The sequence below is a fragment of the Thermobia domestica genome, chromosome 3 (genome assembly GCF_964235325.1).
Source record: "Thermobia domestica chromosome 3, izTheDome1.hap1.1, whole genome shotgun sequence".
Taxonomy (NCBI): Eukaryota; Metazoa; Arthropoda; class Insecta; order Zygentoma; family Lepismatidae; genus Thermobia; species Thermobia domestica.
In genome coordinates, this window is record NC_137456.1 from 89,320,158 (window position 1) to 89,333,387 (window position 13,230).

The 13,230-nt window shown below is 31.9% G+C and overlaps 1 protein-coding gene across 4 annotated transcripts in view; it reads left to right on the forward strand.

Annotated features, from left to right (window-relative positions):
- osp (myosin phosphatase Rho interacting protein outspread) overlaps window positions 1-13,230 on the forward strand; it is a 255,383-nt gene that overhangs the window by 125,615 nt on the left and 116,538 nt on the right. For all 4 annotated transcript variants that reach the window (XM_081751269.1, XM_081751271.1, XM_081751270.1 and 1 more), the window contains exons 5-7: window positions 1,768-1,992; window positions 4,543-4,791; window positions 12,214-12,353. In XM_081751269.1, coding sequence (XP_081607395.1) covers window positions 1,768-1,992; window positions 4,543-4,791; window positions 12,214-12,353 — 614 coding nt within the window. The remainder of the gene's footprint in view (window positions 1-1,767; window positions 1,993-4,542; window positions 4,792-12,213; window positions 12,354-13,230) is intronic.

Genomic DNA, 13,230 nt, shown 5'->3' on the forward strand with positions numbered 1-13,230 from the left:
CTACACTTGTTATCTCGAAAAAATGAGCGTGGTCACTGGATATCAATCATGAAGATACTGGAAAAATCACAACACCTTATCATTGAGAATCTCTAAAGAAACATGCTGGTTTATATTCAAATTCACCTGCGTGGGTGGGCCTAAGTAATAGTACATAAAACACCACCACACCATCACAGAATTTCCTCCAGCTTAAAGCACACACACTGCTAATGAAATTCCTTATTGGGTTTACGATGCACTTCATGCTGTGCGTCACTGGAGTACAAACAAAAATACGATCTGTTAGATCACACTATACGTTTCCCTACTTCTACGGTCCAATGTTTGTATCCTTGAATCCATTGAAGACGTGCCTTCTTCGCTGGTCTAATGGTTAGCGCATATGCCTTTGGTCTACGTGGTCCTGGGTTCGATTCCTGGTGGGAGAGCACAAAAAAATTAATTTCACGATCACTCACTTTCATTTATCAACCATCTCTTTTAGCCTGAAGGGCATAATCATGGGGTGATTAACTGATAAAAATAAAAATATAAGTCCATTGAAGACGTGCAGTTTTATGCACTGTAGTGAAAATGATTTCTGGTACTCTGAACCATTGAATGAAATTCGCTTCGCAATGTGTTTTCGGAGAATTATTGGGATATACAGTAACTGCATTCACGGACTATAGCAATTCTTGTCGGGTTTGGGAAAGACTTTCCTTGACCAGATGTAAATTTGTCGGCAGTCTGTGTGGATTTGAATCTCTTTGGGACGACGGTTCTGCTGCCGTTTCGCATTCACATACGTGCTAGACCACTCCTTGTAGTCTGCTTCGGTACATATAAAAAAAAAAAAAAAAAAAAAAAAAAAAAAAAAAAAAAATGGGCAACTTTACTGAATGTCTGCCCATGAGCACGCCTAAACTCAGTGGCCCCATTTTGCCATTCTGCTACATCTTTGCGTCGACCCATGTTAACAGTCTGTTTCCATACAACTGGTTGACATGCTCACTCCAGTTAACTATAATGGTCATAAGACATTATGACTATTCATTTAGTTACATGTTAGTAAAACGTTATTTATAACGATAAAAACGGATTAATGTTAATTCTAGAGGGATGACAACTTTTTTCAGTATGCTTCTATGCGTACAAGGTTTGTCCAAAATGTATCCAGCTACTGGACAGAGTGATAAAACAGTTACCAACTTGATGTGGTTTAGTTCCTACCATAAACAGACGCAGAATTTTGGTAATGTCATTGCTAACGGACAGAGAAAAACAAAAATACTAGCATGTACGTAATGAATATATTTATGCATATTCTTCAATTTAACTTAAAAAAAAGTAAAGTGCTGTATTATAACAAGCAATCTCTGAGAGATTTAAGCACTAACACAAATATAATTAAACACCAGATACATACAGTCAAGATCAAAGGTTCGCACTTCCTCTTCGTATTCTCTTACGAACAACTTGGAAGGAAGTGAGCGAATTTGCGTACTTTTCTGTGATGTAAAAACGTATTTATTATTATTTATTTATCCAAAGCTTTCGGCTCTTTTCTCACGAAGTTATTGATATGGAAATATGTAGAGCGGTGATGTAAACTTCTGTTGGCTATTTGAAAATTTCTGTTCGTTTACCTGACAGTTGTTAGAAGTATCTCTAGCTTTAGGTTTAGAAGCTCTAAATCATAATTAAAATAAAAATATTTTGTTATATTCACGTATAAAATTTAGTATCGTATTTATATGTATCTTTGTGTTATTTCCTGTTTAGCACAAACTCCTCATGAAAAGCTGTTGCTTCGCCCTCGGTTCAACAGTTGCCACACAGAACCGATTCTCCGTCATCAGGACTCGTGCCAGTGGCTCCCTAGTCCAGAAGAGGAAGGGGACGTTTTCCCCACGCGGGATGTACCTCAGGAGACTGAACCCATTGTACATTTATCCGACGACTCACGGCCCCCTGCATCGGAAGCGTGTCCTATACCCGACAGTAATTGTAAGTAGCTTTAGTATATAATATGTTAATTGTGCAGTGTTGATAATTTTGGAAATACAATCTTCGTTAATCAGCGTTTATGCAGTCTCTGTTATTATTTAGTCACATTAAAGTACTACTTTATTTTATTTTAATTAATTATTTTTGGTGATTTAATAAATTGGCAAGAAGATACCCGCTTACAAATACAGAGACGTTAAGCGTCGAAATAAATATTTTTATTGATTTTGTTTGTATTTTGTTATGTAAATACAGAATGTGCTTTTTGCGGAAATAATCCTGTGATAGTTCCTTTCAATCATGATTATTTATTTCTAGAATTTTTTTATTATTATTTTATCATTAAGTTACAACACACTCGCTAAATAAGATTAAATTGTTTATTGGAACATCAATAGTGTCCACTGCTTGGACTTTTCACCGTGTAAAAATAATAAATACAGTGATAAAGAAGGAAGCATTGTCCGGTTTTATTTATTACACAATTGGGAGACATAAAAATTTAAGCTTTTGAAGATTCGTTTAGTTTAAATAAGCCAAGTTTAGTGTATGATATCTAAAAGATATATGACATTTTCGAAAACGAGTAAAATAAATTGACAGATAGATAAAAGCATAGCTTTTCATAGACGTTTCTTGTACCAATTTCCTCCCTATTCTGAATGGCAGTAATAAGTAAAGGTACTTATGGAGAAGTTGAATTAAGACCCCATTTGAATAAGATTTTCTGTCGCCTTTGTGTATAGTATACAAAGTAAAACAATGAAAAATACACATTTGTAATAGAATTTTATAGAAAGAAATTTGTGATCTAGGGACAGATTTTTTTCGGAAACGAAAGATGAAACAGGGAACTACCACCATTAAATGTCTCATAATTTTAGTACAGAAAGTAATATAACTTCATCCATCTTGACTCTGGAACTATTACTTAAATAATTAATATTTTTCTGACCAGAGTATATGCTTATTTATTAAAATTTTAAAAGTCGTAACAGTTTCAATAACAGTGAGAAATTAATTATTTAAGAAAGTTATAATATTAAATACTACTGGCACTAATGTATCATCAAAAATTAATATCTGTACTTCCAAATTATTATATTCATAAGTGTGTATGGAAAGTACAAAACGAATCTATCCGTCCATCTGTCTATTGATAGTTATCAAATCAAAAGAGGATATCTATAGCGATAAACAGGTTATATATACGTATAATATGGATACAGTGTTTCAAAAACAGGATCTATGTGATCTTTTACTCTCCTATTGAAATCGGAAGTGATTTCAGCATTGATCTTCATAGAGCCAAAATGGTAAGAGATAGCATGAAATGATTTTGACATGGATTAAGCATCTAAAAAATAGATTCCATCTTAGTTCTCGTCACTCTATTAAAACCTTAAAATTTATCACTTCCGGTTTCGTTGTTCAATCCCTACAGTTTGAAAGTCTACAGTAGTTTCATAATGTGAAACTCAAAACTCACTAGTTTCCAATTATTATATTTTCTAATGACAGTTCTAGTGCATATATGGACGTTCGGCATCATCCTTAGCATATTCTGCTGAAGGCTCAATTTTGGTATATTTGTAAAGCATTAAAATGAATTGCTTTTATTTACTTCTTAAAACTTATTTTCAATTAATAGTTCACCCAACTAACTTATTAAAAAAGAAAACGTTAAAATAATAATAAAAAATACATTTAAGATAAACACAAACTCTTGTTTATCTTTGAACAAATTACGCTTAAACAACGATCCAACTGGCGTAGATGAATCATTCTATTCTGCCTACCAATGTTGATCTTTGTCCACGCCAAGTTACATGCTGGGAGCAGCGAAGTAAATACAGGTGCTATCTAGAATTTTGTCCTCTTTTCGTTGTTTGTAACAACTGAAAATCTTCTAATTGTAGCTGTTCTTATGTTACAGTATATCCAGACATATTCTCACATATTCTATCATTACAAATCGAGTAGCTCAAAACATGTCAAAATTGAAGCTAATTTTGTAGTTCTTTTTTTAGCCGTAATTTGTATCCTGTAAATTTGTCTAAACTCATTTGTTGTGTGTTCTTTACGTATGTAAGCGAAAAAGATGGAGTTAACTTGATTTTCATATACAGGACTTAAGCTGAAGTTTTCGAAAGCTTTTGCATTTTTTCGCGAATCAGAAAATTTATTTTGGTATTTTAGAATTATTGATTAACATTTTATTTCGTACCTGTTTGAATTATTAGGCTATACCTCTGGAACTATATCCATCCTTACTATTTCCAGAAGCACTTTTAGTTGGTTGTGGTTGTAAACTAAGCAGTGTAGATTTATGCAATTGTATGTTAACGTAAGTAGTTTTTGCGAAATAAAAAATCAATATTTTAGCAAATTTTGAAAGTCTTTCGCAGTTTTTTTTTTTTCAGGCAGTTGGAGTTTAAATCCAGATCATGTTTAATGTCTACATGAGGCATAATGTATTTTTCCCTTTTTTTATTTGATTATATTTTGGTCTTATCATCAAGTATCAGTATTTCTGTTTATCTGTTTCAGCGCCATATCAAGATCAGCCAGTGTCCTCGGATTCTCCGCCAACCCGCGATAAAATCCAAACGGATGAGAAAATCCGTACGAGGCGAGTTATTAACAGAGAGAAGCGGGGGATTAAATCCGCCAGGAGTTATTCCGAAAACATTTCAGGCATGATTCCTCATTGGAGGAATAAAGCCGAACAGCCGTCCCGGCGTGGCGATGTCATTTTAACACCTACAGAGGGAAGAGGAAGCCCAGTGCAAGCACATAGTATGTATTCCTAGCAAGTAATATTCAATCAATTGCCAGCTGTAAAGTGGCACACAGGAGTATAAGTCTTAAATTAAGTAAATTTTTAAATAGCGTTACTTTTTTAAGTACTTTTTAGAGAGTTGCAAGAAACTTTAGGGAAGGGACTTAATTTACGAATTAAGAAGGGAAGCTGAAACAGGTAGTGAAGCAAAAGAAATGAATAAAATAAAAGTAGAAAAATAAAGTTTTGTATAAGGGAATCCGAATGTTTTATTGCAATTTAAAATTTTTACAACAATGGATAAATTAGAGGGGACTAGCCCATCAGATTAGTTTGGTTTGGAGAGTTACTAACATCATTTGCAAAATGCATGGTTCTTACTGCGTGGGTCTGTTGTTGTTGTAACAGTATGCGTGTTGGTTTATATTTCGGCGCAAATCAATTTTAGTACATTTTTTTTTTCAATTCCTCTTGTTCTTGCTGTAGTGTGCAGTTAGTTTAGCATGTATTTAACCCAATAATTCAGTATATTAAGATTTTAGCATGCATTCATTTTAATTGTATAGTAATAATGAAGATTTATGGGTAAGTAAAAACATAATAAAGGTTCCTTATTTAGTATATGCTATTTTTATAAAAAAGGCCTTGTGTCTATCTTAAACACAAATTTAACATAACTTTCTTACAAGGCTGTCTAATTCTTTATTTTTTTTTTTTCATTTTTTTCCTTGATTGGTAGAGATAACAAATTATGTTATGTTATCTATGATTTCAGTTGGAATAGTAGTCTGAAGAAGGAAGTGATATACTTCCGAAACTGTAACATTTCTCGTTAATTTATAATAAAGAATTAGACAGCCTTGTAAGAAAGTTATGTTTAATTAGTATATGCTATATAAATATAAAAGCAAAATGGGATATATATATATATTACACAGAGAGCAATAATTTGGGTAGTGCCCTTTTTTTATATAGAAAATACGAATAATAACAATAAAATCTCATTAACTCCTACCTTTTATAATTTGATTCATTATAATAACTTTTAATACACAATAATGTAAAATAGAGGATCAGTTGGAAGCCTTACACAAATTGGAGTTTCACTTTTCGGAAACAGTCTTTGGTTTTTGCTTATGTTCTTATGCAACATCCAGCCCATAAAAAGGATAGAAAATATTAGTAAAGTAAAATCTGAACTTCAATGGACTTCTTGCCTTACGAGGTCACGTATGTTTTTAGTACTTTATACAAACCGTAGAGATTTCCCTTCTTGGTCTTCAAATCTACACACTTGTCACTTATCTTTTAATAATAATAATAATAATAATAATAATAATAATAATAATAATAATAATAATAATAATAATAATAATAATAATAATAATAATAATAATAATAATAAAACCTGTTTACCGATTTCATTTTCAGAGGTAATAGAAAGATCCACTAAATGTGACTTATGATTGTTTCGTACCAGAACGCAGCTATTTTTTATATATATAATTTTGGGCTTTGAAAAGTTTCTCTCATGGAGGTACGAATACGCAAATCGTCAATAATAACTTGATAAGGATGGGGGAAATTTTAGGAATATCAAAAGTCAAATGTTGACCAATCTTTAGTTTCTTGCAAATAAACTATTGTTGCTTTCAGAAGTCCTTGATGTCGCTGTGTTTCTACGAAAAGTCCATTCTCTGACTCTTCGTCATAAAATATATGAAATTTTTGAGTTTTACGTCCCACGATTATGCCGGCTAGGCTAAAGAAGACAGTGATGATGAGTAATGAATGAAATGGTGGAATGAAGAAAGTGGGAGGAAACGGGAGAACCCCCGAGGAGACCCATGTATACGGTGTTTGTCCACCACAAAGTTCACTTGGCGACAGCAGGGTTTGAACCCGGGACCCCAAGCACCAGAGGTGAACGCTCTACTACTGAGCCACTGCGGGGTCCGCGGCCCTATCATAAAATATAGTCAACTTGGAAATGGATACCTTCAACTCTTCTTCAATAGCAGATATGATACTCTTCGCTTGAATTATATGAACAAACATGACCGTTACTTCCTTGATGACATTTGCTTTTATTTAGAGTTTAGGATGAAAGCGGTCAATGCATTCAAACATTGCTCTATGTAAGTAGTATGTGCATCACTGTTAGGAGAAATAAAAAATAAAATAAAAAAATATATAGATAGAGTGAGCTCCATCAGATTTACAACAAACGACATATTTTCTAAAGCCGTAAAGAATTACACATAGTTACTAGTAATGATATGTTGTACAAAAATACCAAATATTAACATGTGGGGACCATCGTGAATTGAGATATAAACCTCCTCAAAATGTTTTTCGTGGTTTCTGGCTGGCTGACTCGCTCAATCACTGTCATTAATGTTGGTATGTAACTGAATAGCTACAAGTGCGAAATTTCGCACATTGATAGGGAATAACATGTACATCTCCAGAAAATTCCAACATTTCGAATATCACAGCTAATGGTGCCAAACAGCGGCATTAGTCCTCCAGACTACCCTTTATATAGGCTATAATGATCAATTTCAACAAGACATGGCTCCGAACTATAACTATAATAATGTCAGCAACACCATATTACAACAGTTACGAGCAGGCCCGTATGAAGGGCTCAGCGATCGCTCCAGGGCCCTACAAGTAAGGGGTACCTGAAGATTTTAAAATTCTTCTGAAAACGTATTTTCAGACTCTGGGAAAACCCACGCACATGGTACTTATCCACGACAAAGCCCACATGGCACGAGCCTGAATGGAATGAAGAACCCCACGCACGAAAGGTGAGCGCTCTATCAGTAAGTCCCTGTGTCTCCTAAAGCTTAAGTGGTGCGGTTCATGAGAGGTTGTGATATGAAGCCATCGAAACTACATTTTTCATGTGAATTGTGGAAGAGATCGAAATAATCATTTTCAAATGGTCATTACTGCTGACTAATGGAAAAATTGAACAGCTGTTGAATATCTTTTACATGTTTTTTTCTTAGACACTTTACTGAAAAGAGTAATGTTCACGACTGACTAGAAATACGATAATTTGCATATTGATATGGGTAACATTTACATATCCAGAAAACTTCAACATTTCGAATACCAGTGCTTGGGGGATGTGGGGAGCATAGCGCCATCAACCTCCCAGAGTATCCCTTTAGTAGAATCGAAATAGAAAAAAAAAGTAGAACTAAGCCCCACAAAAATGATTTCTGCCTTATAGTGAAGCCAATACTCTTCCAATCAACATATTAAAAATATACATACATATAAAAATTTCAAATATACATTGCTGCCATCTTGAAGAAACGGCGCCAAAATTTAAAAAAAGTACAGAGAGTTATGTGGGATATTATATGGCTGAAGAATTTGGCTGTATTGATAACATAATTAGTTGGCCAAGTTCTTCAAATACTTTCAGAATGAAAAGATTTATTGCAAGATCGATATCATTACTTACCTTGACTGTTTGATAACTTTTCTTGTTTGCACTCGTTCGGAACTTGGCTTATTTTTTTGACACTGAGTGTTTTGGACTGGGATTCCGTATTATTTGATTTTCATAGCGCCTATTAACTTGCATGCTCTACTAACATATTATCTTCCTCAAGCAGGGTAAATATCAGCACTTCTAACGTAGTTACCATCTTGTCAAGTTAATCCCCTAGTTTGCAGCGACTGCTGAGTGCACTTCTTGAAGTACATACAGTATTGTCGACCATAAGTACAAATGGCACAAAATAAATAAAAATAAAATAAATAATATATACCAATATGCTCAAGATTTTTAACAATCATTTTACCTATATGTAATTGTGATCCCTGAAAATATCGTGTATTTTCTAGCTTTCGGCGCTCTCCCCTAGAGCCTTGTTCACGGGAGATTAAAATATATATGTATATCTATATCTATCTATCTATCTATCTATCTATCTATCTATCTATCTATCTATCTATATATATATATATATATATATATATATATATATATATATAAGATTCTTTTCGAAAGTGTGACTGGCTTCTTAGGCAAGGTATTTTTCGCATTACTTTATCCTTAAGAGTTCTTCCTTTTTATTTTCCTGATGTTTTATTATTTATCCTCCTGTTTTAATCCTGCATGAACAGGTTACTAGGAGAAAGCCGAAAGCTAGGAAATACAATGTATTTTCAGGGATTATAGTTGCATGTAACTAAAATAAAATTAATAATTTTAAAAAAATAAAATAAATAAGAAATAAAAGTGAAGTAAGTATTACGAACTAAATTTCAAATATACGAGTTAATTATTCAGTATACTTTGAAGATACGCTCATACTTGATGGTGCATTATATTGCTGTTTGGAAAGAAATATATATTACGTTAAAATAGTGCATAGTATTCAATAGATCTTAATCTTATTCAATACTACTGAAATAACTGAATAGTTGATTCGAAATCAGCAGTTTATTCCGATAGCACTTTTCTGTTACGATAGAGAACATCAGTTTACTGTATTCAACAACAAATGTCAGGCAATAATAATTCAATATTTGTCGAGATTCGAAATAAATAAAATCGATTGTCACATATGAATATTCTTTTCAATACATTAGCAATTATTGCTGAATAATCCAGAAAAGGTACAGCGCAATTCTGTGTCTTTGCGGATAATTCATTGTTATATAAAAGTGCTTCAGAAATTACTGATGAATATTTAACAGATGAATATTTATCATCTACAAAATTTCGTGTTAGTCAGCGGTGCTGGTATACTTTGCAGTGACCAAATATTAAATAAATAAAATCATTGTATATTTATTTCGAAGAATACATTATAATAAACTGAATTAATCCCTAATTCAGTTGTTCGATAAATTATAAATGCCTTTACTTTCATATTAAAATTATCAACATTTACATTACGACAAAGAAATTATTAATTCTTTCTCATTAATACTTAATATTTATACACAAATGAGACAAATATAAACCACTTTAACCTCTAAGTAAATACTTATCACTATTGATCAGAAATCGAAGTCGTAGTTTATACCGCAAAGAAAATAAAATGTTAGTTCGTAATTTTCAGAAAAAGCTATTGAATAACACAGAAAATGTATTCAGAATCTCGTAAGAAGTGACTATTTCATTCCATTTTGCTGCCCCTTCATACAATCTAGAACGTAAAATTGCGTTGGAAATATAATTCTGTAACACACGGTAAACAATACGTTTAAATATTTCCAATACATTTTACTTTAGATTTTCTTATCAAATAAATTATATAATCGGGGACGTGATTTTTATTGCAAAACTTCGTATTTTACATGTATTTCGGATGGAACTTTAATACATTACGGATTGAACCAAATGTTAGATAATGGTCAAGGATGGTGGAAAGGCTGCGAAATGAACTAGCTGCTTATATTTAAAATCGTGAAACTGTCAGATTTATTGAAAATCCACATTTCATATTTAAACTTTGGAAGATACTTGGAACTGCACAATAATCATTGATTTTAACTGAATTGTAATCTGATTACCTTAATTTGGTCTTTGGTCAACTGGTTCTAAAACATGTCGAAACTTGCTTTCAATGCAAATGACAATCACAGTGTTAAGTTATTTATTTCGAACAAATAGCTGAACTTGGAAATGCAATCTATCAGAGAACTTGTAAAAATACGTAAACTGTCAATACTTTTTTCTTGAGGCCGAATAAAATTGCAGAAAATATATAATTTTTAGTGCACTAGATACAATTTACATTCTCGTTGTTCTTCATAAAGAGTAATCCTACTCCAAAACTATTGCCTTTTTCGTCCACTAAATGGGGTTTCATATATGGAAACAGGGCAGCGCCCACTTAAACATACGAGAATCGATAAAGAAATAATTCTACATTCTGATTAATTTTTCTCAGTCAATTTATACGTTGTATATAAAAACTATTAAAATGTAGTAAAAGTAATTCTAAAATAGAATGACTACTTAATTTATTAAAATTCGGTAAATTAAATCTAAATCAACCGTATTAACACAAGCTATTTAACTAAATTTTATTCCTACTCTTCTCTGTTTACGTCGCTATATGACGTCATTGTGACATGTTCGAACGAGAAAATACAATTGAAGAGTTCAATTCCAAAAGAGCCTAAGTCAAAAAAGTAAGTTTTTCAGGAGACGATTTTTGTGTGTATGTGTGTTTCCATCAATCTATTTCTGTGAAATGAAAGTAATCTACATAAAAGAAAACTGTAATTACCTATTTTTCGTAAGATAACGGTGAAATTATCTATAGCAAGAGTTTTATAAGTGTTTTTAGGCGCGAGACAGAAAATAACTTCAGAAAATCTGTTGACTAAGGACATTTTGGAAGACAACGCTGTTTTCTTTTGCCTACAATTAATTTGATTTATGGAGTTTTGGCGTGGAACCCAGTTCAGTATACGGAGATACTAAAATGGGACTTAACAAAACCGGTATTTCAAAATTGACAAAAATCTACTTAGGCTCTTTTGGAATCCACCCACCCCTTCAATTATTTTAATTTAAACACAATGAAAAATTATAAAAAAATGTTAATGTACGAACGCAATGTGAGAACAATAACAAAAATATAAAATAAAATAAAATAAATAAATTCATAATTTCAAATAAATAAATAATTTCAAAATTTAATTTTAGCAAAATATATTATAAGAGACATTTCTTGCAATACATAAATATATTAGTTTCAGTTGAAACCTAAATAGTATCAGTTTAGCGTCGTTCGGTATTGTCCGCAGTGATGCCTTTATCAATTTTAACTTTAAGCAATGGACATGCTTCTTAAGTCTCAGAGAAAACACACTGTGTTTCATGTTTCATCGTGATCAGGGGTTATCGTAGAACAGACAAAGTAAACACACTTTTTTTTTTTTTAAATTTGGATGAATTACTCTTTTCTTTGGCTGATTTAAATCGTAAGCAATATGGATTATTCTTAAGAGAGGGAGAGAGAGAGAGAGAGAGAGAGATTTGTTTAACCAAATCGGAATTTGTTTTACGCAGCTTACCGTGGACAGTCAAACAGATACGCAAATGTGTTTCAATGCCATATGTTGAATGGTAGAAACTTTCTTTCATAATTTCAATAATAATAATAATAATAATAATAATAATAATAATAATAATAATAATAATAATAATAATAATAATAATAATAATAATAATAATAATAATAATAATAATAATAATAATAATGCTGTAAATTATGGGTCTGGGTCGGGATTGACTGACAAAGATAACAAAGAAAAGTATGAATATTAAATTTTCATGAAATGAAGATTAGTTTCTCAGAGAACCACATGTGAAACTTCGGATTTTTTCCTAAATAGTTGCCAAAATTAATGAAACAATTTTTATGTACGCTCTATTGTCTTTATTATAGATCATGATGTCGCCCGACGAATTCTGTTCGACGAGTATGACGAATGCAAACGAGACGAAAAGCTAAAAGACATCGCTGATTCCATTACGCGGCCTCGACCTCATCAGACGCAATCCTATTTGGAGTCCATGGAAACAAAGGTAAGATAAGTAGTAAAATCTCTCTTTGTACAAGTACAAAGATTGTAAAACATGTAAAAGTGATTTAATAATAATAATATATCTATATCTATATCTATCTATCTATCTATCTATCTATCTATCTTTAGCTGCTAGGGGTCTAAAAAGGACGAAACAATAGATACATTCTATATTTTCTAACTTTGATTTATTTGCTCCTCTCTATACTATATTGACTAAATCTTGATCTGAAGAAATGCGTGAAGCAATAAAACTATGAATATGCTATTGCCATCAACACGTTCTGTTCTAATTTAGTTTTCGGAATGTCATGATATATTTCCTAAAATATCACTATTTTTGCAAAAATGACTTTTGATGTCACCGTTTTACAAAGAAATAAGTATAAAAAGCTTTATCGACCCTATTATCTATTCACAAATAAATATTTTGTTGTTTTTTAAGAAACAAAATGTATTTTGTTCATTACATATCACCAAGGCATCTTTCTGTGAGGCGAAAAAGTCGAAGGACAAAAAAGTTTATATTTTCGAATAAATTTTGTTGAGAGTGGTAAAGGACTGTGAGAAACATTGTTATAGAAAGTTTCGTTAATTGATTTTAATAAATAACATATTTATACATATCTATAATTTTGAGGGGTTTAAACGGGACGAAATGTTTCCAATAATTTGGATTTTTTAAAAATAACAACAATATTTTACATCTTATTGCAATGAATCTGACATAATTCAATCTAAGTAGCATAAGAAACGTTTTCCCGAGACGTGTCAGTAATTAGATAGAAATAACGTTGATCGATATGACGATATTTTTTATGGTCAAGGGGTTTTTTCGGGACGATTTTTGGTTATTTCCAGGTATCCAACTCTCAACA